Source organism: Equus caballus, chromosome X (genome assembly GCF_041296265.1).
Source record: "Equus caballus isolate H_3958 breed thoroughbred chromosome X, TB-T2T, whole genome shotgun sequence".
In the NCBI taxonomy this organism is placed as follows: Eukaryota; Metazoa; Chordata; class Mammalia; order Perissodactyla; family Equidae; genus Equus; species Equus caballus.
In genome coordinates this window covers 36415498-36442801 of record NC_091715.1, presented here as the reverse complement: position 1 = coordinate 36442801, position 27304 = coordinate 36415498, and the positions used below count along the sequence as shown (strand labels likewise).

Below are 27304 nucleotides of genomic sequence, written 5' to 3'. Positions count from 1 at the left end.
CAGGAAGAACCACACCATTTCATGTTACTTCAGAGCAGATAGAGTGACTCTGAGAACCCAAAGGAAAAGATAGCAGGGTGGAGTGGTGAACATATGTTGAGAAAGCCACACATCATTTATTAGGAGAAATGAAACGGTGGATGGACATCAAGCTCTGATACTTGAATATGTTGGTGGCCAAAAAGTTTATTCTCCCTCCCAATCTGATCCACAAAATTGAGCCAGAAAATGTGTTCACGGCTATTTCCATGGCTCTTACTCAGCTACAAGTCATTTCCCCTTTCAGATTATTTCCATTTTTCAGGCCCAATTTCCATTTACTTTTTGATCTTCTGCTTTTAAGACATTTAGCCAATATCATCGGCCAAGTGCCAGGTTTTCTTTCAAGGCTTTGAACTTGTCATTTATCCTTTATCCTTGCAAGTGGATTCTGTTTGTGACTGGCTAGCCCCAGGTAGACAGGATTTTCCTAGTGGAGTAAAAGAAAAGAGGCTTCTTATTAAAGAGTGGAGATAAAACTGAACATTTTAACACACCTCCTGTAAACATCAGTGACTGTTTGGACTAAAGGTTCTGTGGAAAAGTAATAATGTGATTACCAATTTATTAATAAATAATAAATGATGTGATACAGCTGAACATGACAGTTTCAGCATCACCGATTATATTGGGCTCCCAAGAGAAATTCCTTCTTAAGTTTTATGATGTATTTACTCTTCCGTGAAATATTGTTTTTTCATATTTTCAGTTTAATTCTTCATCAGTGTTAATAAAAATCCTCATGCTGGGGCTGGGTCTATCTGACATAAAAAAATGTTATAAATGGTTCAATGGTTCTTTGTGTTTTCCCCCCAAATTGCTGATGGTTTTCTGTCTTAATTTTAAGCTTTTAAGGGCAAGAATTATGAAATATTTCCCTTTATATTCCCACAGCTCCTAACAGTATTATCCAGCTAGCAAGCACTCAGACCACACACATAGTTACCTTTGCCATTTTTCTACTAGCTGTGGTGCATTGGGTTGGCCTTACCTGTTAGTTTCTCACTCACATATCTCAAGGAGTCAAGGACTACACTGTCTTGGTGTTTCTAAATCACATCTAAAGTTTTATTCTAAATTATGCAGACAAAGGCGCATATTAAAGTGCCATTCTGGATTTAATCATGGATATGCTGCTAAAAATCATTTAATGGATGAACAACTCAGAAAAGAAGAGCTCTCACCACCCACACACATCGTGATAAACCTGGGCAGCGTTTTGCACTTGCTTCAACAGCCTCGCCTGACAAGTAGCTCTGATTCCCATCTTTCTCCTCTCTTACTTAGAATTTCAACTTCATCCCGGTCAGCTGGTGAATCGTTAAACAGAATGCCACACCGTCTTTGTATTTCTGAAACTAAGTGTCTTTACTGCGGACTGCACATCTTTATGGCAGCCACATGCGTGCCAAAGAATTAGATCCAGAATATTCATTTAGCCCCTTATTATTTCCGTAATACCAAAAACCGGGGCGGGGTGGGGGTGGGGGGGGGACTTCCTTGCCCTTGTTCTTCTATGTTGTTCCCATCGTAAGATGCTCCGTGGAAGGGAGCCCAGCGGAGGGCAGCGGCTGTGAGTCCCCGATAACTAACAAGCGCCTCACATTTCCGTGGCATTCCCATTTGCTAGTGCGCTGCTGCGGCCGCACGCCTGATTGATATATGACTGCAATGGCACTTTTCCATTTGACATTCTCTCTCTCTCTCTCTCCCTCTCTCTCTCCCTCTCTCTCTCTCTCCCTGTGTCGCTTAAACAACAGTCCTAACTTTTGTGTGTTGCAAATATAAAAGGCAAGCCATGTGACAGAGGGACAGAAGAACAAAAGCATTTGGAAGTAACAGGACCTCTTTCTAGCTCTCAGAAAAGTCTGAGAAGAAAGGAGCCCTGCGTTTCCCCCAAGGTAAGCAGGAAAACCAGCGCTGACGGCTTGCCTAGGAAATGACTTCTTTCCAAACCGAGCATTTCATCCTCCTTTCAGACAAAGAGACTACCTTTAAATACCACTTAAATTTGCATTAATTTAATTTGCATTAATCTGTAGCATGCTAGCATTGTGTTTTTTAAATGAACGGGTCTTTGAAGTCTGTGACAGAGCAGGGGAGCCTCACAGGGAGGCTGGAAAATCTCTTTTGGTTTGACTTAAAGAGATTTTATTTTCAAACTCTCTGCGTAGTTAGATGTAACTTTGTAATGGTTCTTATATTTGACCCTGTAAAAGGAGACTGAGAAGCAGCAACTTGCCGACATGGATTCCTGGAGCCCCAGTATCTTCCCCACCACCCTCATCCCTCTTACAATGGGGGCACTATTAACGCGGGCAAGCCTGCGAGTTTAAAAGCGCACTGTTTACTTTTATTACTACTTATGTATGCTGCTGATCTCCTGCCAGGGCTCTGCCGGAGTGCCTAGAATGACTTCAAACAATAGGCAACATTTATTTCTAGCTTTCTGTGTCACGCTTTGCAGGAATCCTGTTCCTTTGCACTCTTCTCCCAACGTGCAAGGACTTTGCTTCCATAGACGCAGTCAGGAGCAGTGGGGAGAGAGGAGGATGGGTTTACTATATGATTTTGATTGGGCAAAAAGTCCAAGGAAATGCATGCTGTTTGCCTTGGCCTTATTGCAAAGGGTTATTTTTAGTAGTCAGCTTGTCCCTGCAGCACCACCGATGCTACACTGTCCGAGCAGTGACCGGGAAAGGATGCTCCCACCAGCACAGGGACCAGGACCTGTAGGAATGACTCCTACAAACACCTGAGCAATATTTGGAGGGTTCTTCTTTCAAGCTCCTGAATACAAATTCTCTCTTTAAATGAACAATTGGGCTGTAGGAGGCCTGGGCATAACTCTTTCTTGGGGGACGGGAAGTTTGACTGTGTACAGAATGTTAATGACTCAGAACGCCCTGTAACTGAGGCTCATTGTAATCGAGGAGCCCAGATAAACCTGCATGAAAAAGGGAGTCTCCCGTCTCTGCTGAAATTCAGGTGCGGGAAAGGAAGCTATTTGGCAAGATGGGAGCCCCACTTCATTCTTTGTAACTATCATTTATAACAGATATGGATGCTGCGAAACATCTCTCTTTTCGTTTCTAATATTAGCGTATTTTAATTACAAGGAACTGGCATTGGCAAATTGCTCCAATAGATAACATTAAATACCAGGTGCATCTGAAAACATAGAGATGCCTAAAATGCAGTGTTGGCTGAGGGTGTCAACCAAATACAGCATGGACTGCAGAATCCTTCTCAATTGTGCCTATAAAGCAAAGGCAGATATCTGCCCATTTTCTTCTCACTAGTCTGGCTTCCGAAAGTAAACTGTCAGAGTTCTATTTGCCAGTTTTCATTGTGGAGTGGGGACGTGGTTTATGGGGAACTTTTTCGATTTTCTTTAATAACTAGCCTAATAAGCATTGTTAAATGAAAATCTGGCTTTTGAATGAGTTAATTTACAACTTTGTGATATTACAACAGTTGGAGAAAGCCTGTAATGATACTATGGATTCTATTCCTACACAATTTTACTGTGATTTTTGTTTAAAACTACTGCTGTTAAGGCATTTGGCTGAATCAAAATGATTTTCTTAAACTATTATTCAGATCATTATATAAGACTGTCTGAACACAGAATGCGATGTTTTGCATCATTTGCTTTAAAATCCATTTGGTTCAGGTGAAGGGAGAACTGGCTAAGGCCTTCCTGATGCCTGTGTACCAAGCAGCTGGCACCCACAGATGGAAACAAGCCTGTGGAGTTTTCAATCTTAATTCGAGTTCCAGTGACACTATCAAGGGGAAAATAAATCATTTTTCAATACATTTAACAATTTCCAACTCATTCATTTTCCTGGGCCCTTGAAAAATGGGATAAGTTTCTCAGAATTGTAGCCACTGATGGTGGCCGGCAATTTCTACTGTATTTTAAGAACTCTCAGTTCAAGTATTATTATTCTTATTGGTTAATTATTCATTCCATCATTATTTTAATCAATTGTGCTAGTCCTGAGGGATGTAAAGGTGAATGAGACATTGTCCCATACCCTAATTGTCAGTCTGTACACTGTAGATTTTGGAACCGAAATGGACTTTGCCAATGGAGAAGCTGGGCAATGACTTCCATGTTATAACGAATCCTTTAAAATATCTGCTGGTACCCAGATTTACTTGAAATGATTGTCACTTATCAATGGGTTTTCTCTCCACTTATGATTAAGAGGTTCTCCTTAGGCCTTTACCGCCAGATCCTGGCTACACATCACTTGCACAGCTAACAAAGACCGGATATTTCCCGCCTGGGTAGAAGAAGCCTGGAAAAAGGGCAGTTTGTCCTTTCTCTGCTCCCTTGAGCACCCTTTGGAAAGGACCACGTGCTGTCTCTATCAGGGATAGCAGTGAGTCACCTACTCAGCAGCTGACATCAGGGCCACTTGATGAATCATTGAATTAGAAACATGCACAAAGGAAGATGCAGTCACTGTCTCCCACCACTTACTTGTCCCACCCCCAGGATCAAACCAGTGACCTCTGGATCTGGCCTAAATTCAAGAAGCCCCTGGGAAGAAGTTGCCGGATGCTGTTCCCCAAACCCAGGTCTCCATGAGAGCCACACACAATGTTGCTTTCAAGTAATGCAGGCTTGTGTTTTCTGATGTGGGTAGGTTACTGGGAAAAAACCCTGAAGATAGCATCACCAGGGTCCTTGATTTGGTCCTTATCAGCAGATAATCCCCTGTGGTTGGATTAAAATGCCTCTGACTCCCTGGGGTGCCTGACTCACCCTAGCCAGCCCTCAGCTTCTTGGCCGGTGGCCTTCAACTCCATCCTCACCTCTTCCCATGACAATCAGTTACTGTTACTTTGTCCAAGCCCCCTGGCTGGGCCAGTGGGAGCAGAAGGGATGGGGAGGCAGGTGGACGGGCTGAGAAGTGCTAAAGCAGAGGAGGGAAGCCGGGCCATGTGAATGTGGGTGAGCTCCAGGGCCCCGATTGCTGTGGCCTGCCCTGGCTGTGATCAGCTGTCATTTCCTCTTCGTGTATGACACTGTGGAACATATTAAAATTTCTCTGGGATGGTATGTTTGGAATTCCTCTGATGCCCCACCTCACCAACTTACCCGGACAATAAAAGCAAGGTTGTAAGCCTTTGAACAGCTGGCAGGCTATATATTTCCCCTCTTTCTTTCGCATAATCTAATTCAGAAAAGAATCCAGCTAGACTGGCAGTGCCATGTCTGGGTACTTGTTTCCTGCAAGTCCTTCCTCCACCACCTCCTCCCGCCCTCCCTGGAATCTTCCTGGGTGGCATGTGGCTTTTCTTTTCTTTTGCTCTCCACCACTCCCACCCCGCCCCCTTTTCCCTTCGCCTGAGCTCCTTCCATTGTGAGCTTGCTCTTTGCTCTGCCTGTTTTCCAGACAGCCTGGGTTCTGTTCCATCCGGGGACAACAGCCCATGAGGTCTCCCCATCTCCATAGTATTCCCAGGATGTCATTCTTGGCAGCAGCTCTGCCGGGCTGATAGGATTGGGGGGCTTTTTGGAGCCCTGAGCCTGAAGCCACTCGCAGAGAGAAGCAGCCACATGGCTCGGCTGCCCTTTAGGCTGCTGAGAGCAGGACTGGAGTGACCCGGGTTGGCAGGGACAAGCATACCATCACAGTGACCCGCACATCTCCAGCAAAGGGCTGGGGGTGGGAGTGCTATGGGAACGCCCGGATGCACTTCGGCCTACATTAAGAGAAATGTGGTTATTCTCTGTTTCAGGGGGAGAGACAAGTGACTTGAAACAAAGCTTCCTGGATCCTTGGGCCATGCCCTGCCCCCTTTTTCTTCCCACATCCTTTCCTTCCCAAGGAGAAAGAAGGAGAGACAGGACTTTTAATTTCGCTAGCATGGCTTGAATGTCTTTATGAAACCGGTTTGGTGAAAGGGAGAGGGGAGAAATGGATCTTGCATTGAGCTGACTAAAAATGCATGGGGCTGGGGAGATGGGGAGGGATTTTTCTTTCTTTCTCTTAACAGCAGAACAACAGATTGGTTTATGAGTTGCAAATGGAAGGAACTGGACTTCTCAATTAGAAGTTCCCATTTAAGAACCTCATGTAACCCCCTCTGTGCAGCATCCTTAAAAGATGCTGCTAATGTCCTTGGGACCAAAAGGTATTAAAGAGCAGTTTACAATGCATCTTCCTATTCCTTTTCTTTTCCTGGGGGCTTTGGTAGTCTTTTCCGAATTAGCGAAAGTTCATTAAAAGACCCAAAAGGAAAAATTTAACACAGCTGAATTAAAATGAGTCTTTTTCCTGTTAGCTTGACAAGAAGAAAAAAAAGAAAGAAAAGAAAGAGAAAAAAGAACCAACTCCCCTCCTCTGCCACTTCTTGGGTTTTAATATGAATTATTCCATACAAGTCTCTAGACTAGAGGATCTATTTAAAGACGCCTGGCAGCATGAAGAGAGAGGGTAAAAATACAACCACTCTTTTGTCCATCAAAGGTTTTCTTTGGGAGGACATTAAGAGCATTCCTATTTTCCTGTCTGCCCCTGCCAGTGGCAACATTCCAGCTGGTAGTACCCACTCCTCACCAGTCAGATCAGCAACCGTGAACTTCTATGTTTGATCCTAGGAGAAAACAAAGGGTGGGGCATTCTTCCGAAACCCCCATGTGTGTGCAGCGGGGTGGGAGACGCTGGTACTGAAATGAAGGCTAGCTTGGCTGTGCAGGTTGCATGCTGCAAATTCACACACCCACACATTTGAGTTTTTGAGGAAGATTGTGCCGATGGCATTATTTCTGATGCCAGCTGCATCCGAAATCAGAAATTCACATCTGCAAAGCGTTTTTCTTGTGTGTCTGACAATAGTTTGCTTGGTGCCATTTGTGCTTACTGTCCTCTTCATCAGAGGCTCTCAGAACTGATGGGTGAAGGTATACTGCTAAGAGTCACACCCCCTAAACCCATTTTCAATAGTCAGAATGTAACACTCTGGATGGGGTTCACAGTCTGGAATAACTGCTTTCTTGTTAGAAAGAGTGCTGACTCAGAAAATTCAAAGAATGGGTAACTTCAGTTGGCAATATATCCCCAGTGCTTATAATCAGGAATTCCTCCAATGGGGGTCCATTTCACCCTCATGTCAAAATCTGCACAGGACCATTGACTAGTAGCTTTAAACTCGGTTGTATAAGATTCGCAGTAGATATATTTTTCTTTTTGTTTTTCTACAAAAGCTAAAAATTTTCGGACAATTTTCTCTCTTCCAAGGCCTGGCTCAATCCCAACTTTTTCTTTTAAGCTGTGATCCAACCAATTGCAATAGCCTTTAAAAATGAAAGGGCAACAGGTTAATACATTCAAGAAGTTGATGAGCTGTCAGAGAATGCACAGGGGTGACCTTTCTGCAGTGCCACAAACCAACAGTCGCCCTAAACATGGAGTCCCCTTCCATCTTCTATCGATAAGGAACAAAAATAGGGAGAGAGCAGGTCATGGGAGAAGTAACAAAAGAGAAGGGGAAAAGATTATTATTATTTTTTTTTTTTGAGGAAGATTAACCCAGAGCTAACATTTGCTGCCAATCCTCCTCTTTTTGCTGAGGAAGACTGGCCCTGAACTAACATCCGTGCCCATCTTCCTCTACTTTATATGTGGGACGCTTGCCACAGAATGGCTTGATAAGCGGTGCGTACGTCTGCACCCAGCATCGGAACTGGCAAACCGCGGGCCACCGAAGTTGAATGTGTGAACTTAACTGCTGCGCCACTGGGCCAGCCTTGGGGAAGGATTATTTTTGATGCTCAAACTCTGCCACTGCAGATTTTCAAATAGCACAATTTCAGAAAAGAGAACTTCCCTTAATTTCACTTACTCCCTCCCATAAAGAGGGGTTTGAACTCTGAAATTGCCTTCTTTACTTGACGTTAGGAAAGGAGGTCAACTTTTTAAGTGAAAAAAATATCCCCCATTCTCAACTCTAAGCCAAATGTAGGCACACACATAACTAAAATGGACGTGAAGAATCAAAGAAACCCAATCCTTAATCAAAGTTTAATTTTTCTTTAAAACACGAGGCAACATTTTAGAACTTGATACATTTCTGTGATTTTCCCCCAAATTACGGGAAATTATTTCTTTTCAGAATTTTTTCTTTTGTGGTTTCAAATCCAAGGGCAGAAGAATGGAATTGTTATAGGAAGACTGGCAATCAAAAGACGTAGCTGTAGTGTGGGTGGTTTAAGCCAAGCAAGATACAAGCAGAAAACCAACAGCCTGATAAGTTCAGAGTTATTAGCAATATAGGGAAACATTTTTGTGTGATTTTATTTTAACTTTGACATAGGCCTGCGTCCACAAGCGTTCCAGATTGCAACTGGGCTGAATTTAGTATTCAAATCCCACCATTGGGCAGAAAAGGCAAATTGAATGGGGAATGGAAAGACTGAGTTGCTCCTATTGTTTATGCCCCATTTCTAACTAAGGGCTCTACAGCTGTTAGGTGAGATCACTACCCACCATTCCAAAATGCTGTTGTAGATGACGAGATTCAAATGCAGCTTTGGAAACACTTTGCTGGACACTTTGAAGAAAAGCCAACATACTCATTTGGCTCCAGGGTAAAGGGGAGCCTGTACCCTGAGATAACATTGGTCACCTCTCTTCTCCTAAGACCATACCACAGCCAGCAGTGCAGTGGCAGGACCAGTGTCAAATTACATTAGCACCAGGGTCCCCAGAACACCTGACCACCTTTTCTTTGCCATAGGGAGAGTAGACATTCATGTGTTTTTGGAAGGAATGTGTCCCCTCGGTTGGGTTGGATATCTCAGAACTCTCGTGCTTTCTTTCCAAAGGGTCTTATACAAGGTGAGTGGTAGAGCGTGTCTCATTCTTCATGTGAGTGGGAGTGGGTGAAATGAAAGGAACCATCCGTTTCTGAAATTGCGCCATTTGAAATCATTGAAAGGGCAGTGGCAGATTTGGAATATCAAAAATAATCTTTCCTCCTTCTCTTCTGTCACTTTTTCTGTGGTTTCCTCTCTCCCTGTTTTTGTTCCCTGTTGGTGAAAAAGGATAGAAGGAGACTCCATGTTTAGGGCTATTGTTGATTTGTGGCACCGAAGAAAGGCCACCCCTAAGCATTTTCTGACAGCTCATCACTGTATCAGTCACAGCTTTTAGTGGGCTGGCTAGATTTACAGAAATCATCCAAATTCTCGGAGGAAAAGACTTCAACTGTATCGTGTTTCCTGATACATGGGTAATGAGACCTGGTCATTTCCAATTTATCCAAGATTTGTATTCTAAAAATCAGTTAGTTATGTCAACCTTTAAGAACTCAGAATGAGTCTTTCCATAGAAGTTATAGAAGCCTATGGAAACCCAGGACAAGATCCAAGAGCCACACCCAGCGGGCAACTCTTTTAGACCCAAGTCCCAGCCCAAGGCTTCAGGAATGTACCTCCCCTAACACAGAGGTTCTATACTTTATGAGGCAGAGTGCCTTGTTCTTGACCACTAGGACCTTATTCATTCTACATCTGCAGAGAAGACAACTCTTCTCACTAATCTTCTTCTATCCTGAACCAGAGCATCACAAATGGCCTCACTAGGGCATGAGGATCTGTGACTCAAGCTCAATTTAGAAATAAGGGTCATTCATGGGAAAAGTGCAGGAGGGTTGATAACCTATATCATCAGCCTATATCATCATCATCAAATGAAAGAAGTCTAATTCCAGCATGACTGATCACTATTAGCTTTTCTCCTTTCCCCATTTGGTGGAGACTGGAAAGAAACACTACAAGTTTTAGGACAGCTTTAAGAGAAATAAGAACTGGTTAAATATCCTCGCTAACTGCTTCCTGTTATTAACAACACATTATTAATTTATAAATCTTATTTAGTACATTGTAAGCACAGAATCAATTGTTTATTAAGGGGTATTTTTATTTCAGGCCACCAATGTGGCCTCATCAAGGGGAAAATTCTTACAGCTCAGCCTTCAGTTTTGGCTCAGACACCACGTTAGAACTTGTTTAGGCTTTTTTGCAATCATTAACTTCTTGAGTGAGGAAAGAACTCTTTCTGTAATATTGCCTTGGGGAATATGCAGCCCCAAAGCAGGTGCTGGCCTCTGAGAAGCTTGGGTAAAGTTAGAGAATGTTAGAAATGGAGAGAACCATAGAAGCATCTAGACCAATCTGTTCATTTTGTAAATGAGAAATCTGAGTCCAAGAGAAGGCAAGTGAGTTGCTCAAGATAGAACAACCAATGATGGGAAGGTAGGGCTCAGAGCTTGAGGTGCCCCAGATCAGCCTTCCTTCCATCAGAGCAGACAACAGTAGAATGGTCTTTAGGTTTTGGCATGTAGAGGAATAGTTAACCAATATTTCTGACAAATGAGTGCAAAACACTGGGACATGGGACACTAACAACATAGGCTAGAAATGGGTTTGGGAGGAAGAGATGAATGCTGTATGTGGGAGTTTGGATAACAATGAAAACTTCCTCTAGATTTCCTGCAAACCAGGATTTTAAGTTTCAGCCAGTCTCAAAGTCCAGTCCTCACATGCCAGTCTCTCCCTAGACAGTAAAACTATTCAATCCAAGGACACACACACAGGTGGGGCCACTTGACAGTCAGCTCATCCCCAGAAATTACTTCTATTCCCAGTCCTTGTTTTTGGACCCCTATTTACCCCAAGATTATGATTTACTGCTTCGTTCACGGGCTATATTTCTTCTTCCTTTTTGCTTCTCTCATCTCTTTTCTTCCTCCATCATCGCCACTGCTGAGTTTGGCCATGCTTGGCTAGTAATGCAGGTTGGGAGAACGCAGAGTCTCAGCCCAGTTTGGAGGCTGTTGTTTAATCACAAGGACGTTGTCTTCTCTCTCCTAAGGTGGCACTAGGGGGGCAGACATTGCCTCACACACTCCCCCACCTCTGGCTGTAGAATAAACACCATGAGGTGACAGTGGCCGAGCCACTCCCTTACCGCTGACCTTGTGGCTGCCCATCTTTGGAGATACCTGGGGCTGGCAGGCTGGAGGCCTGGCAGTGTTTGCAGTCAGAACCACTGCCTCTGGGTCAGCCCAGGCTTGGCTTCTTGGCTGCTACTGATGTGCTGCCAGATAGGAATAATATCAAACACCATTCATTGAGCTCACGGCATGCTTTATAAAATCCAACGTGCTGTTTACAGTTTATAAATTAAGTGCCTTGGGAAGAGGCATCTGACTTATTCTCCAAGGCATCTAGTTGACTAGATCCAATTGGAATTCTTTGAGTTCCTGGGAAGGGGCTACTTAGCACTTCACACTATCTGATTAGACCTAGAATTTCCTGCTTTTCTAATCCCAGTATGAAGTGTTATCTAGTGGCAAGCTTTCTTCTGCATTTAAGTCTTTGATTTTTTTTTTATCTTGGCAATTCCTTTGAGAGAGGCTCTGTGCTCTGCCATCTTTACCTTAATCATGCCTGATATGATTGTTTTAAATTATAGTAAACATCAAATAATTCTGTTACACTGACGCCATTCCAAAGTCATTATATTTTATCTGCTTAACTTGATCTTCCTAGAAATGATGAAATGCATGTTGGATATGAGTTAGATGTTAAGGGAGTTTATTAATGTGTCCAAAAAATTTCCCAGGAAAACAGCAGGCCAAGACTCTTTGCTTGTGGATGCAGTGAGCTGAAAGAGGGAAGTAGAATAAGACATTTTTTCCCCCTGACTCTTAACTCTTATCTTCTAGAGCAAAAGGAGACACATAGTAGGTGCTCAGAGACTATGTGTTAAGTAAATATTTGTAGAAAGAAGGCACGGGAGGCAATACCTGCATATATTAGTACTGAAAACAGCCCGGGGGGAAATCCGGATACTGAAGCAACACTCTCCCTTGCCTGGTAAGCAGGCCAAGAATAAGGCCATTCTTGGCATATGCCACTTGTCTTAGTCTGTTGCTGGAATAACTTGTGTGAAACCAGCACTTTACCCTCTGCCAGGCAGAAGGTCAGCCCAAGAGTGAGCTGATCTGTGGACACAACACCATCTCTCACCCAGGAGGCTGGGCCCACTGTAAGCTCTGCTATATTATTTCGCTGAGGATGACAGGTGGGGAAATCTGGGCACCAGTTGTTCTTTTCCACTGGTATCGTTTGGAGGGTAGCTCCAAAGTCGGGCACGCCGGCCTACGTGCCTCTCCTGCCAGCAGAGGCTCCACATTGGAGCTATTAGAACGTGGGCTCTGTACATCGGCCAAGTCCGTGTCTCAGACACTGTACCCGGAGCACGGAGCAGCCACAGGGCTACTAAGTTCAGCAGCAGAGTTGCTCTCTCATTCAATCCATCATTGGCTGGGCGGAGGTTATAAGTCCTGATAGGCAGCATTTGATTTTATGCTACATGGCTTTAAAAAATTAAAACAAATTGGAATTTTAATTTTGAGACAAATGACAGAAGCTCCTACAATACAGACATAGAACTTTTAGGCTGCCATAAAGTGAAGATCTCAAGTGATATAAATTTCCTTTATTCCTGATTTTCCTTTTTGTGAGCGCTTCCCTTGGCACTCTGCACATTCTCACCTATGCACACCCCAACCTACACAATGTTAAGACAACTCGACTCAACATCACTCTTTTCTTGAGCATTATGTTTATTTCTTCTTCAACACAACAGTATTGGTTCATTCAGTTCAAACACTTAAGGCAAAAATCCCAATGTTATGCAGCAAGAAACTTACCTTTCTGTTTTGAGGGTTCTGTGAGTTCTGCAGCATATTTACATTGTTTCTTGCATTCTTATTTAGGAATTTAAAACTGAACAAAAAGTATCATGCCTTGTGAGTGTGTTGAAAGGAAAACTCTGTTTCTTACTAGTGGTGAAGCAACAGTTCCTCTGTTATTCTTTTATACTTTGTCTTTAATCCTACTTCTGGGTTCAGTTTATTATCTTTAAAGAGAAAAATCAGATAAAGTTACATTTTGTGTGACATTACCTACCTATCAGTATAAACTTCATAATATTTGCTTGCAAAAGTGTTGTATTCACCTTTTGGGAAAAAGAAAAAAAAAATTTAACTGTGCTTGCAATTCAAGATGTTGCTACTAGGTGGCAGTAGTGCACAAGAACGAAATAGTCCACCTGGAAGAATATTTGACTAAGAAAGGAGACTAGCGTGTCTTCATATGTTTATAAGAAATAAAAATATAATACTACTAAAATACTCAAATTGGCACAAACATTAAACATCCATTAACTTGATTACTATTTTTAAACCAAGCTTTTAAAAGAGAAAGTATTTTTAACAGAAATTTTGAGTAGGTAATACATTCACAAATTTAAAAATCTACAAATTAAAAAAGGTACACACTGAAAAGTTTTTCTCCCATTCCCATGTTACAATTCCTACAGGTAACTAATTGTATTTGTTTCTTGGTTATCCTTCCAGAGCTTCTCTATCTAAATACAAATATATATATTCTTATCAACCCCTGTTTTAACACAAATCAGTACATAGAGTTTCTGCATCCTTCTTTATATGGTTGCATAGTATTCCATTGTATAAATATTGTATAATATATTTAACCAGTCCTCTACTGTTGAATATTTTCTGCTGTTTCTAATTTTATGCTATGACAACTAATGTTGTAGCGAATAACCATATGCTTGTGTGAATTCACATGTAGGATAATTCTCAGAAGTGGAGTTGCTAGATCTAAATTATACACATTTGCAATTTTAATAGGTATCACCAAATTGACCTCTATAAGATTTGTACCAATTTATACTGTACTGTCTCCAAAATGGCCCTGTTTTCCCCCAGCCTTGCCAACAGGGTGCATGATCAGATTTTGAAATTTGTAAATCTGATCAGTTGAACAAAGTATCTCGAAGTACTTCCATTTTTATTCCTCTTAAATGAGTGAGGGTACTCATCTTCTGTGGCTAAGTGTCCTTTATTTTTCCTTTTCTGTGGAGAAAATGCAAACGCCAACAAATACAACCACACATACACATATGCAGGGTTTGTTATGGATGTTGTTGCTTGTTTTTTACAATCATGCTATACATGTTTTTCTTTCATTTGCTTTGCTCATTTAACCATATCTCCTGGCCATGGCTCTGAGGAGAAGTTGCTGGCAGTGAGGAGGGAATGTCTGTTTTTCCCTTCATCCCTTTGCCATTAACTCCTGGGAGAAATATCTGTAGACTGGAGTGGTGAAAGGAGAAATCTAATAAATTCTCTTTCTGAGACTAATTAAGGCTTCAAAGAAACAGATAACCACTTGGGATAATTTAGTCATATCAAAACTCAAGAAATGGTCAGTAATATTGCAGCCTCTGAACATGGAACCCAAGAAAGCTCCAGCTTTTTGAGCCGAAGTCTTGGTGAGTTTCAGTGAAATGTGCGTAGGAAATCCTATAATATGCAGCTGAAAAGAAAATTTAAAAATGTCTTCTGTATTCTTTGCTCATTTGGAGTGTTAGGCTCAGGTTTGATCAATTTTAGTGAGATGTTGCCATTAGCATGCACATAAAGGAAAGTGGTATAAAGTTGTATGAAAATATGGTCTCCTCAACTTTAGAATTCTCTTCTGCATATGGAGATGGCGGTAACTGAACCCATTAGTATCAAGTGCTGGCATTTTAGAGCAAGAGGGTCATGCACATGCCATCTCTTCCAGTTCCCCTGCTCTACAGATGAGGAAACGGGGGCTGGAACCGTTTAAATGACCTGTGCAAGGTCCTTCAGCTAAGTAATTATAGCGCTAGAGTCCAGGTGGGTCCCCTCATTACTAGTCCCTGCCCTTCCTGCAATTTATAGGACCTCCCTGAAACATACACGCTGAGGTTTTGCCATTGCAACGGGTTCTCTGCTCTGAAACAGCCCTATGTCACACACTCTCTTTTGCTTGGGATCCCCTGCTCCACACTCACAGGACAGCTAATTGAGGCTAAGTGGGTCTGGGGACAGTCTATTACAGCAAAACTAATTGACTCATATGGAATCGAACTTCCAATCTTGGTCTTACCAATACTTTGCCCTGCTTATTCAGGCTGTCCATGAGTAGGAAGTTAAAAAAGATGTTCTACTATGAACAAAATAATCAAACTTTTATCTAAAATACCTCTGAAAGCTTTTCTGAAGCTATAATTATCATGTTCTTTTCGTTTTGGATGTAATGTCAGGTCCCTCCAGTTTTCCTAAATATTTGAAAATATTTTTGATACTCTCTGTCTTCTGGTGTGATAAAAAGCATCAGTGTTGGCCATACCTGTGTGTGTGCGGGGGCGGTTAGTGAGGTGATTTAGGGAGCTCTCTGGACCCCAGTCCTTTGTCTAAGAGTTATGTGATTAAAAGAGCAAAGCAAATTTCAGGAAAATTGGTATAGCGTGATCCCATTTTAATGGTAAGTCTCTGCTCCAACAACCACTTACTTTTTCAAATTATACCATGTGTTCAGGCTACAAAGGCTCTGCAGAAATGTGTGACTCTGTTGGTAAATACACATCTGTTGCCTTAACCACACTGGAGGCCAGTTAGCATAATGTGTATGTCAGATGCAGTTTGTCATTGATGCTGGGTGGCACGCGGCTTAAAACAAAAACAGGATGAGCCCAGAGAGCAGTAGTGGAAAACTAGGTGGGTGGGTGGGTATGGACTTGGAAATGGAAAATGTACTTCCTGTGGGGTATGACCTGTGTTCAGTAGTGCTGACCTGCCTCCTCTCTAGCCCTGTAAGCTGATGTTAACACCAAAGCTGACTGAGAAACTGAATAGGCCCTCCCACTCCCGCCAGCTAGGGATAAGGATGAGACCACCCAATTCAGTTATGCTGTGGCTAGAACCACATGTTTAATCTTTACCGTGGGTTCAAACTATTCTTGCTCCTAGAAACATGGACTCCAGCAATTAAAGTCAACATGTGCTTCCATTAAACCATTGTGTTTACCTCCAAATGGTTATAAATATGCAGCATAAGCTATGGGGGGCGGGGTGGAATGGATGACAGCTTATGCTAATGACACTCTAGAAACCAATATTGTCCACTCAAAATGACATGGAAAAATTCTACTCTATACCTCATGGGTTCTATTAGTGCTTCTGGGTAAATGTTTCTGGGGGAAATAATTTCTGTTTTCATTCCAGCTGTGCAGCAGATACTGTGATGATGGATTGCAAGTGCAAAGAGTAAAACGAAACTCAGGCATACAAAGGACAATGACAACCAGAAAGCTTCAGCAAGATCCTGCCCTTTCCTTGAAAGGAACTGGATCCTAGGAGGTGAAGGCATTTCCAATTTTTAGTCCTCTGCCTCCCTCTGCTGTTCCTCTTGAGAAGCTTTTCCTTACAACAATGAGAAATCATGTACTAGCTGCATCCTTTTCTATGCTCTCCCTGCTGGTGCTAATGGGAGATACAGACAGCAAAACGGACAGCTCATTCATGATGGACTCGGATCCTCGACGCTGCATGAGGCACCACTACGTGGATTCTATCAGTCACCCATTGTACAAGTGTAGCTCAAAGGTAAGACCAAGATCTCTGTGAGGGTAGCATTACCTCCAGAAACAGGAGAGAGGCCATATTCCTTTGTCAAGGGATGGAGAACTACGATCACAGCCCAAACCCGAGCTATATGGCTGACCCACAGGGCTTGTAGGAGAATCATGCTTTTAAGGTTTCCCACCATGCTTTGCACTTTTGTCAGCAAAGCTGCCTAATTGACCATGTGCACACCCAGCAGCTTCTCAGTTTTCAGGCTGCTCAAAATCAATAGGAAAGGCTAGAAGGTTCTCATAATAAAATTGTTGCTAAACACAAGGCAGGTGTGTTTCATCACTGGCTGTGAAATTTATAAGCAGTAGAGTCCTTTTTCAAGAAACAAAAATGGAGTCTACAAGTTATTGTAACTCATCCTACCTTCCCCAGCAATAAAGAGGAAGGGAATGCAGAAATGTGATTGGGTGATGAAACATACTTCTTGGGTGGCTCTTCGAAAAGTTTCCCGGAGAAATAGTTGGTCACTGGCCTTGTGATCCAAGCCTTTCTCCACTTGCCATGTTTATGTTAAAATGGTTTCAAAAGATAAACAGCAATTTGATAATTTATTATTTTTACATTGATTATCCAAATCATTCTTATCTGGAGTCGATTGTATGTTTTGTGCACAGGCAACCTATGCAATTGATGCTTCAGTGTTGAGACAAGGTGTATGAGGAAATACTATGTTTCGAGGGCCACCAAGACTGGCCAGCCACATGGATCACCCAGAAGGGAGGCACATAGTAGGGAAGAATGGACTCAGAATGAGAGTTCTCATGACTGTCACCGCCCCCAAACAGTCACACAAGTGAAATTTGCCCAAATTTGGTAAATAAGAATTTGTTTAGCCCAACCTCAGAGATTTTCACTTTTAGTCCTAAAACTAAAACCACTCAAATATTCTCATATTTTTAAAATTACCAGTATAGTTAGGAAGCTTTTGTAATATCAACCACTAGAATTAAGACCATATAAGTTAATCTCTCTATCCTCCTTTTAAAAAAATTATGACTTCTGTCTGCCTATAAAAATTTCCATAACTTCTCTGATTATGGCTCAATGATGATGGCTTGTTTTAGTTTGAGGGGGATCAGAATTTGAAATAAATCACTTTAAACGTTATATTAATAAGATCTATGACTGTGGGAAAAAATAGAGACTTTCCACTTAAGAAAAACCTTCTGGCTCTTATTTGTACTTGTAGAACTAAAAAAAAGGAGTAAATAGATAAATTTTGCAAGACTGCAATCCCGTCTTAGGAAAAAAACCTAACAAATTGAGAAAAAAGATGGGATGTGTTTTTACAACTGTGATTGTTTAGAAATTGTAGGTCTGAGTGAGGTTGACTGGAGCAATTATTAGCTTCTCCTCCCCTCCCACTACAGATAGCACTAGTATTTAGTGTTTCTCATTCCATAGATGATTTCTCCCTCTGTTAAATTTTCTTCCATAATCATGGTTCTTTAAAATAAGAATTAGAATTATTTCAAAGAAAGTGTCAATGTGATGATAGGAAGGAACAGAGAAATAGAAGCATCTGTAAAAACTAAAAAACAATCTGGAAAGATTTGGTGAAATGATGGAGGAGCGCCTTAGCAATTATCACGTTAGTTAAGGGAAGGTCAAAGAAGAGATGTCATTAACTCGAACCCAACAAGCTCACAGTGCTTGGGTGTGAGTCCTAGAAATGGACTTTAGTCTACCTTTGTTTACCTCTGTTCCTTCCAGAATGCCATGGTAAATAGCTCCAAATTGTGATAATAGGAGAAATGTTTGTAATTTCATGGGAACAATCTGTTTTCAAACATCCCAAACTATCCCAAATATAGCAATAGTTTTATGTAAATGGTGCTTGTAATTGTAAACCTTTCTTCCTTGGCCATAAAATATGCCTGGCAGAATCTCAACTACCCAGACCTTTTCTGGATTAGATTTTCTCTGTGTACCCAGGAACAAAAAACGTTTTTCATTTTGAAATATTCTATAATTCTCGACTCTCACAGACTCAGGCTGGTCTTGTCTCTAATGGGTCTCATTTAACGAAATTGTTCATCTTCATTAGCCTGTGTCTAGAAAACAGGCAACGGGGGTTTTTACAAAGAAGAGTCTAAGGTAGATTTTTCCTCTTTGCAAAAATTTTCCCTCAACGTGATGTTCAATGGCCGTTATTTACTAGACACACGTCCACTGTTTGCCTGTCAATTGTTAATGCTTCCTGACTTACATTTCTCCAGTGTCTCGCCTGGGGAAGATAGATGAAGGGGAGAATGTGACCCAGGCTCAGGGAAGGGAGGGTGTAGGCTTGAACAGCTAATATATGTCGTGCACCTTATAATATATGGTCTAATCTTTGCCAACAAACCTGTGAAGGAAGGCATTATCATTTCCGTTTTACCACTAAGGAAAACTGAAACCTAAAAGAAGTATTAAGTAGATTGCTCGACGTTATTTAGCCCGGGAATAGCGATGTCTGCCTCGGAGCATTCATCTTTCAACTCCTTGGGTCTTCGTATTGGTGGGACACAAGTTAAATGTAGGAGTCACTATTTAGAAGTCCAGGCTCATCTTCTGATCTGCTGGAAATAACGATTTATACTCAGCAATCTTCCTAGAAAATAGAAATAGTGAAAGCTTTTCTGGGAGCCTTCGATGAGACCGTCTGTTCCCCTTGCCCATGAACTTGCAGCTGGTCAGCCCCAGGGCCTGTTGTCCATCTTCTAGCAATTCAGGAAAGGGCAGAGATGGATTGAGGCAGAAAAGACTGGCCGCAGTGATCCACCAAGGAGATCAGTGTGGCCACAGATTAGGATGCGCCTGGTAGCTTTCAGTGGTGACAACACCTAGAATTGAATACAAAAGATCCTGGGAATGGCAGGTTCATTGACAATCTTCCCTGCAATTTTGAATCAGTGAAGGCTGTAGAGCAAACAAGCAAAAGGTCAGTGATTAGTGAAAACGAGTCTGCCTGGAGAATCTTTAAGAGAACTGAGGCATCCCAGACTTTGAAGTGAGAGACCTGTTTTCAAATTTCAGCTCCATAGCTTGCCAAATGGGTGACTTTGGGGGAAGTCAAGTAATTCTTTAATGCTTCAATTTCTTCCAATGTAAAATGGAGCTAATGCTGTCTACCTGAAGGTGTGGGTTTGGGTACTGGTGATAATATTTGTAAAGCATTCAGCACAGTGTCCAGCATATAATAGACGTTAATAAATGATACTATGAGTTTGATGATGAAATTATAAACTGGACAGGTGTTTAGACTCATTTTTCTATTTTAGTCACTACTGAGCCCTCAATAACTGTTGGGATCTCCTACAGCCTTAAAGGATTAGGAAAGTGAACCTCAGTGCAGTTCTTGCTAAACACAGAAACCTGGCAGAGGTGGGGGGAGCGTGCAGAAGAGCAAAGTAAATGTAAGCCACTGTGCTGGGTGCTAAGAGGGGGGATAAAAGAGAAACAGATCCTGCAATCTGAACTTTCTTCCCAGGTGAGTGGAGGAAGGAGGGTTTGGAGGGAGGAAAGTTCTGGATTCAGGCCAGGGAGGGGTTTTCAGGAACCCAGGTTGGGAAAGCAAGCCAGTGGGGCAGGCCTGTGAAGTCCGAGTTGGGTGAGGAGTGGGAAATGGTGGCTCCAGGCCAGAGGCATGGAACCAGGGCATGTGGTTGTCTGAACTCTGAAGGGCCACAGGAGCGGCAGCAAAGAAGGAGGAGGAGGGTTCAGGGGACAGAGCCTGGGAAAATTCCCAGAGGAGAAGGGACCTGGCATGCCAAGGGCTGAGCCTTGGGGTTGAGAGGGAGCAGTTAGGATGCCCAAGCCATCTCCTAATGCTGCCCACGAAGCTCATAGTGTGGTAGGATAAATGAGGGGAGTCAGGAATATCAAGTTCATAACACAATTAACTACTGGAGAGATACGACTTGATTTTTAAAGGAATAAACTTATGCTTCATGCCTGCTATGTGCAGGCACTGTGGTAGGTACTGGAGGCACAAAAGTAGGAAAAGAAAGACAAAGTTTTGTCCCTCATAATGCTTACCAGTAAATGGGGGAGAGAGGGAAGGGAAGTGTTCTGTGTATAAAGATCTCTTGGTGTCAGTTTGAGTTGTGACCAGACTAAAGGGACCAGGTGCCAGTTGGAGTTTGTTGAGTCCCCATGCTCCCTGTCAAAGCTCCCCCCACCCCCACCCTGCTTCGTTCCCCTGCTTGCAGTTTTGTTGATGCTCTCAGCCCAGCACAGGCCCTTTGGAGGTTGACCTGAGTCCCTAGAGACAAGCTGAACAGTCATTTATTGAGGGTGTTGGCAAGGGAAGGAATGGGAGAGGCATGGGTGAATCTTGTTCCCGAGGAGAAAGGGGGTGCTTCAAGGGGTGCCATGGAATAAGAAGTGCACCGTGTTTACTGCTGAGAAAAAGGCAAAATCTGTTTCTCACTCATTTGGGGTAAAATAGCCAAAACCCTGTTCTATGGTGGCACAGGTCGGTCTTCATTCTGATGTTAATAGAGACATCTAGTCAGTCATAGCCTGAGCTAGGAATTCATGGGGGCTCCCCATGACAGGAGAGAAAAGTGGCTTTGGCGAATGGTGAGAGTCTTTCAACAAAGGGTGATGAAAACCATCTGTGTTTGGACTTTTTCTCACTCAGAAGATAGTTGTGTATTGCAGCAGAAGATATAACTGTCTAAGAAGTATGGTAGGTCACTAGAGAGAGCAGGGACCTGAGGTCTCTGGGTGCAATCCTTGGTCTGGACCCAGGAATCACAGCTGGCTACAGCCCTCACAATGTAGCCTGAATGCACCCTTGACCAACTTGAGCATCTTATGAAACGTGAGGGCTTGACAAGCTGCCTGTCATGGCCTAACTGTACTGCGCAGTGGTTAGGAGAGAATGCTCAGGAATCAGGCTGCCTTGGTTCAGAATGCTGGCCCTCCATGATACAGCTATGTGACTTCAGGCTGGTAACGCACGATCTGCCTTTTAATTTCTTAATTTGTAAAATGAGGAGAGTTTACCTTTTGAAATGGTTAAGAATTAAGTTTCATGTGAAGAGCTTGGCACAGTGCCTGGAGCCTAGTAAACGTTTGATGCAAGTTATATATCATCATCATTACTGTTCTTTTATTATTACCCAAGGACCTTTCGTTACTCTTAGCCTCAGCACAGGGAAGCCAGATTAGAACATGAAGAAGCCTGTCCTTGAGCAAACACTCTGAACCTGGCAGCTCTGTTCTTATTGGACAGAACTGGCTTTCACTGGAGCTGGGTGACTCCAAGGCTGGGAGGTTATAAGGGGCTGTTGGAGAAGTTTCCCAGCTTCCTGGCATCAGGCCACTTGTTTGGGGAACATCAGATAGCAAAAGTTAAACTAGACCCAAAGCAGATAACATGTATCTGTCACCCACCTGAGCTGTGAGAAGTCAACAGAAGGTCATATGAGCAATAACCAACTGTTCAACCCAGTCTTCTAACAGTGAAGCTCCATGTGAGTTCTTTGTCAAAAGAAGTTCATTTCCTTATTTGATAATGAATCAAATGTGGATGTGGATGCTCTCTATTAAGAGCAGTTAAGTGCAGTGTAAAATGCAGAGGAGTCTTCCCACGTCAGTAAAACACAGCTACATCACCCAGGCATGAGGAATGTTCATCGACCACAACTGGGGGCCAATGTGTTTTGACAGGTGAACTGATGTTTGAAGGTGTCAAAGGTTTATTGAACTGAAGGATGAATTGGTTAAGGAGTTAGAGAGTGTGCAGTACCATCCAATAAATTGCTTGGAATTCTTGGGAGTCCCCAGATCGTTGGGGGATGAAGCTGGGTGAGGGTCTCGACAGTGGAGGAGTTCTTATTTAGCACTGCCATGGTTCTCAGCAGATTCAGCTCTGCGTAAGCTTGGAGGTGATGATGATGTGTCCAGGAAGCCCATAGGAAAAAGGTCAGACTTGTGTGTCTCTGGTTATAATATGGATAGGGCTCCCAGAGGCAGGTCAAAGTAGATTAGAGAAGGGTGTGAGTTGGCTCATGCCTCAGGAAACCATCTTGATATCAAGAGGAGGGATATTATGGTGGTTTAGGCCAGGGATTTGGTTTTAAACAGACCTGAATTTGATTCCAGCTCTGCCTTTTACCAGATACGTGAGTTTGGGAAAGTTACTTCAGTGCTGTAAAGCCTCAGTCTACTCATCTGTAATAATAGTACAGATAATAATAGTACCTTTCACATGGGATTGTTATGACAATTAAATGTTGTAAGCAATCAACAAATGTTAGCTGCCATTATTATTATTAGCTAAATGATCACTGCCTAGTGATTCCCCTCGAGCAGAGCCTCTCAAACTTTAACGGGTTCAGAGCCCTGCTCCTCAAAGTGTGGTCATTAGCCCAGCAGTACTGACATCAACTAGAATCTTATGAGAAAGGTAGAATCCTTGGCTTCACCCCAGAATTACTCAATCAGAATCTGCATGTTAACAAGATCCCCAGCTGATTCGCATGCACGCTACAGTTTGAGAAGCTCTGGTCTGGAAGAGATCAGAAGCGATCATTGAATCTGAAACACAGGTGAGGCATGACAGAGACTAAAACGTGAAATATCAAGAATGAACCTGGAAAGCGGATGTTTATCCCTTCTGTTCCTTAATGATACACATTTATGGATTTTATCTTCCAAACCCCTGCTTTACCCCTCCAACACTGTACACAAAACAGAGCTAGATATTGATATAGTTTCTAGCTTTGAGATGGGATCTATATACTGGGAATCTCCCGGAGAGGGAATTTGCATATGTGTGTTGAGAATCAATAATTGTTTCATAGTCTCTTTGAGGAGAGGGCATTGAATTTGGCAACGGAGAATAGTTGGGATTTCATCAAGCAGAGCTGGGAGGAAAGGGCATTCCCGAGAGGGAAAAGACGTGAGTGAAAACAAGAGACAGGGAAATTCAGGGCAGTTCCACTGACTCCTGAGTAATTACGGTTGATTGGAATAGGGAGCGGGTGATGAGAATGAGAAGAGTTGTAAGTTTGGAAAGATGTGAAATTCAGGTCATGGAGGCCCTTTACTCCTCAGGATTTTGGATTTTATTCTGAGGGCTAGGAGTAGCCACTGAAGGTATTTATTATACATGTCTGTCCGTTCTCCCTGCCCAGAAGATTCAGCTCCTGAGGAAGATGGGCCCATTGGAGATGGTCCCAGGTTCTTCAGTGCTGGAGTCCTTGTCCTTCAGAATGAGCTGAAGGTGGAGCTTGAGGCCTTGAAAATTTTTAGTGAAATCACTAACAGGTTAGTTCTTCTACACATGGTCCTACATCGCTCACAGGTCATTTTATAGATAGTGTAAAATATATAATTATAATTACAAAATATACATAATTGCCTGGTCATTCAAGGTCTACATTTGGTTCACTTGTATGTGTATCATTTGAGTATGATGCACCACCTTATCTTTGTCCTTCTGAATTAAGTCTGCCGGCACAGGTTTGCTGTATCCACCCAGGCTGAAACTGGATCTCTAAACACTGCATTTTGGGAGGGAACTCTTTGAATAACTGCTTAGTCTGTCTAATAGATGATCTGCACTAGAGATGAGCAAATTTAACGCTACTCCAAGCCAGGTGCCACAGAGCCCTTCCTATGTACTGGCGGATGTGGGACAAGGGACTGGGGAAGACCTTGGACTCTCTGTCACAAGGGGGATGGGTGTCGACACCAGGGACTGGCTCATGGACTCCTGACCCATGGCATAATCTCTCAAAATCTATTTTACATCTTGTTTGTTTTGCCTGTCAATGTGAAGAACAGGCAGGATAGAAACAAAGCTTTAATAAAATCAAAACAGGCTACAGCTGCTATTTTCTCTCTGCCTCTGTGATCTTTCAGAAAATAAATTAGTTGGTCTAGTCCAACTTATTATTCACCAAGCCTTGTTAGCTGTTGCCTAGTATCTCATTCTCTTGTTGGTTGCTAAGGGATTGTTGGATTCATCCCAGAAATTTCTCAGATAATGATGTCAATAATCTATAATTACCCTTCCCTTCCTTTTGGGAAGATGGGCAGGCCATTTCCTTCTTTTAATCCTTAGGTACTTAATTCTGTCCTATAGGATGATGTCAGAGATAATAGCTGGTGAGTTTTTAATAATAACTGCTAATTCCTAAAATGTCATGAGGTAAATGTCAAACAGTTTCATACATATATATGTATTTATATCTTTTAATCTTTTATATTTAAATGGTTCTGCTTTTTATGTTACCGTTGTTGGTTCTGAAATTATAGGGCAAGTTTTTCTCTATTACTTAATATGAAATTCACCAAGCAGGGCCCTCCCACATAAACGTGGACCAATAATCTCGGATTGCCCCCACTCTCTGTGCCCCAATATATAAAAGGTTATATAGCTGAATGAATCAAGCTGCCCCACCCTACGCCATCCATGACTGCCGCTCCCAGGATAGCAGGATTTATGTATGGGACACATAAATGAGCCTCTGGTGTATCCTCTTAAACTATATACAAATTATTGAGTGTGTGCCCATTGTTCCAAGGATAGCTTTGGTAGTTTGCACTGGATTCTTAAAGGAGTCTGTTTACAAAACCCGGATTCAAAGCCACTATAAAGAACACACAGCCTCTGTTCCTCCAGCCCAAGCTTTATTATCATCTTAACCTACCTTTGGAAATGGAGATGGTCAGAGTGAGTGCTTCCTAATGTTTGCCCTAAATGACTCTGAAGATGCGATTGTGCAAATCTCAGACCCTTCAGTGCATAAGCCCAGAAGTGTGATTCCAGGGCCCCAAACATACCTTGTTTCCGCTCATTCTCTTATCTCAAGTTGTAGTGCCCAGAATATTTCTTCCTAAGTATCACTCAGGTTACCGTCTTTTTCTTCTTCAGAAACCATATTCCTTTTCTTTAGCAACTTTCTGCACATAACGAATTCCTTCTTCCTGTAGTCATTCTTTATTTACTCCCTAATTTCAATTTCGAATGGCTTTCTGCATTTTGAGACTGGTAGAATTGGCATTGGGCCAATGGTAGACTACCACCTATCAGGAGAAATTTCTTTTGTTCTTTGGTTTTCATTTGCACGTTGTGGTGGTGGGCTTCTTCCAGTGCTTCTAAACCCTCAGCGCACATCAGAATCACCTAAGGAGCTTTGAAAACCACAAAAGCCTGGGCTCTACCCCAAAACATTTTAATTCAATTGGTCTGAGATGGGGTCTGAGTGTTGACATCTTAAGAACAAGTTTGCCAGGTGATTCCAATGTGCAACCAGAGTTGAGAGCCACTGGTCTAATCCAGCAGGAATTGGCAAGGAGTGGTAGGGCCTTTTAAAGGATGCTGTGGGATCTTGGCTGAGGTTTTGGCTTCCCTGCAGGTAACCACTTCTCTTCTCTCCCCAGATGGTGCTCCTGGCCAGGTGCGAGGGGCACTGCAGCCAGGCGTCACGCTCCGAGCCCTTGGTGTCCTTCAGCACTGTCCTCAAGCAGCCCTTTCGCTCCTCCTGTCACTGCTGCCGGCCCCAGACCTCCAAGCTGAAGGCGCTGCGGCTGCGCTGCTCAGGGGGCATGCGACTCACGGCCACCTACCGGTACATCCTCTCCTGTCACTGCGAGGAGTGCACCTCCTGAAGCCTGCTGTTGCGTGGATTCTAGATGGGACAACCTCCCCCGTCGCCGAGGCAGTTCAACCAGCCAGGGGAGGACTGGCAAGAAAAGAGTTAAGGCAAAAAAAGATGCATCAATTCCCATGGGATTCTGCATATTCTAGTAATAAAGACTCTACAGGCTTGTTGACGGAGAAATACTCTGGGAATTTGTTTTCCATTCCCGTCTCCTTTCCTTGGTACAATTTCTTTTGGTTCCTTTTCAGATTCAGGCATTTTCCCCCTTGGCACTGAATGCTGTTCACTTCCAACAATACAGCATTAGTGGGAAAATGGGCCCCCATGCAAGAGTGGGTCAGGCTGTCACTGTTTGGTGCAGATTAGGGAAGCATTCACTTTGGAAAACAGGAAAGCCCAACTCTTTCCCAGACATCATCTTTTTTTTTTTTTTTAATCTTGTCATTTGGTCTAAGGTTGCCATTGCTGCTAAAGGCCACCAATTTCAAATTCCAAGCACCAACTATATGGATATGTTTAGCCAGGTTCACTCACAGCCAGCTAACCTACATTAAAATAACTAACAAACGGATTCTCTTATGTGATGCTGGAACTTCTGATAGCCGTAATTATTATTCAGAAATGTCTTTTGAGAAGTAAAGGTGGCATAAAGAATTTGTCACCTGAAGGCTCTCTCAGATAAATTATGGTAAAATTCTGTAAGGCAGTAGACTTTTAAAGACCTGCACAAATACGGATCCTGCACTGACGTTGAAAAAGGCATATACATACTAGTGGCATGGAGAATGCACTCTACTCATGCATGCAAATTAGACAACCAAGTATGACTCTATTTGTGGGTGTGCTATAGCTTTAGCCATGTCGCAGGCATCATTCTCTAACATTCATTCGTCCATGTGAAGCTTGCTGCCAAAATGGTGGCCTGGCTCATCTTCTGAACATTTGGTTCAAATGTATTTTGGTCCTTGAGGCTCAAAATTTGAGTTATTCCCATGTTTTGAAATAAAAAGAGAGTATCTTCAAAATTTTGACTAAGTATTATTTTTTCCTACTCAATATCCTAGCATGATGCATCTCCTGTGGTGTGTGTGTGT

At 42.6% G+C, this 27304-nt stretch overlaps 1 protein-coding gene across 1 annotated transcript; it reads left to right on the top strand.

The window, feature by feature from the left end:
- The first annotated feature begins 1292 nt into the window (after window positions 1-1292).
- On the top strand, window positions 1293-27235 carry NDP (norrin cystine knot growth factor NDP). Its single transcript, XM_001490351.6, has 3 exons — window positions 1293-1940; window positions 16195-16575; window positions 25990-27235. The coding sequence occupies exons 2-3, from the start codon at window positions 16402-16404 to the stop codon at window positions 26215-26217; spliced, it is 402 nt and encodes a 133-aa protein (XP_001490401.1). The 5' UTR covers window positions 1293-1940; window positions 16195-16401; the 3' UTR covers window positions 26218-27235.
- The last annotated feature ends 69 nt before the right edge of the window (window positions 27236-27304 follow it).

Bases quoted from the DNA above. Each gene is read 5' to 3' on its own strand.
- NDP (XM_001490351.6), top strand. From the start codon at position 16,402: ATGAGAAATCATGTACTAGCTGCATCCTTTTCTATGCTCTCCCTGCTG. The intron at 16,576-25,989 runs GTAAGACCAAGA...TTCTCTCCCCAG, and splicing joins TGTACAAGTGTAGCTCAAAG to ATGGTGCTCCTGGCCAGGTG.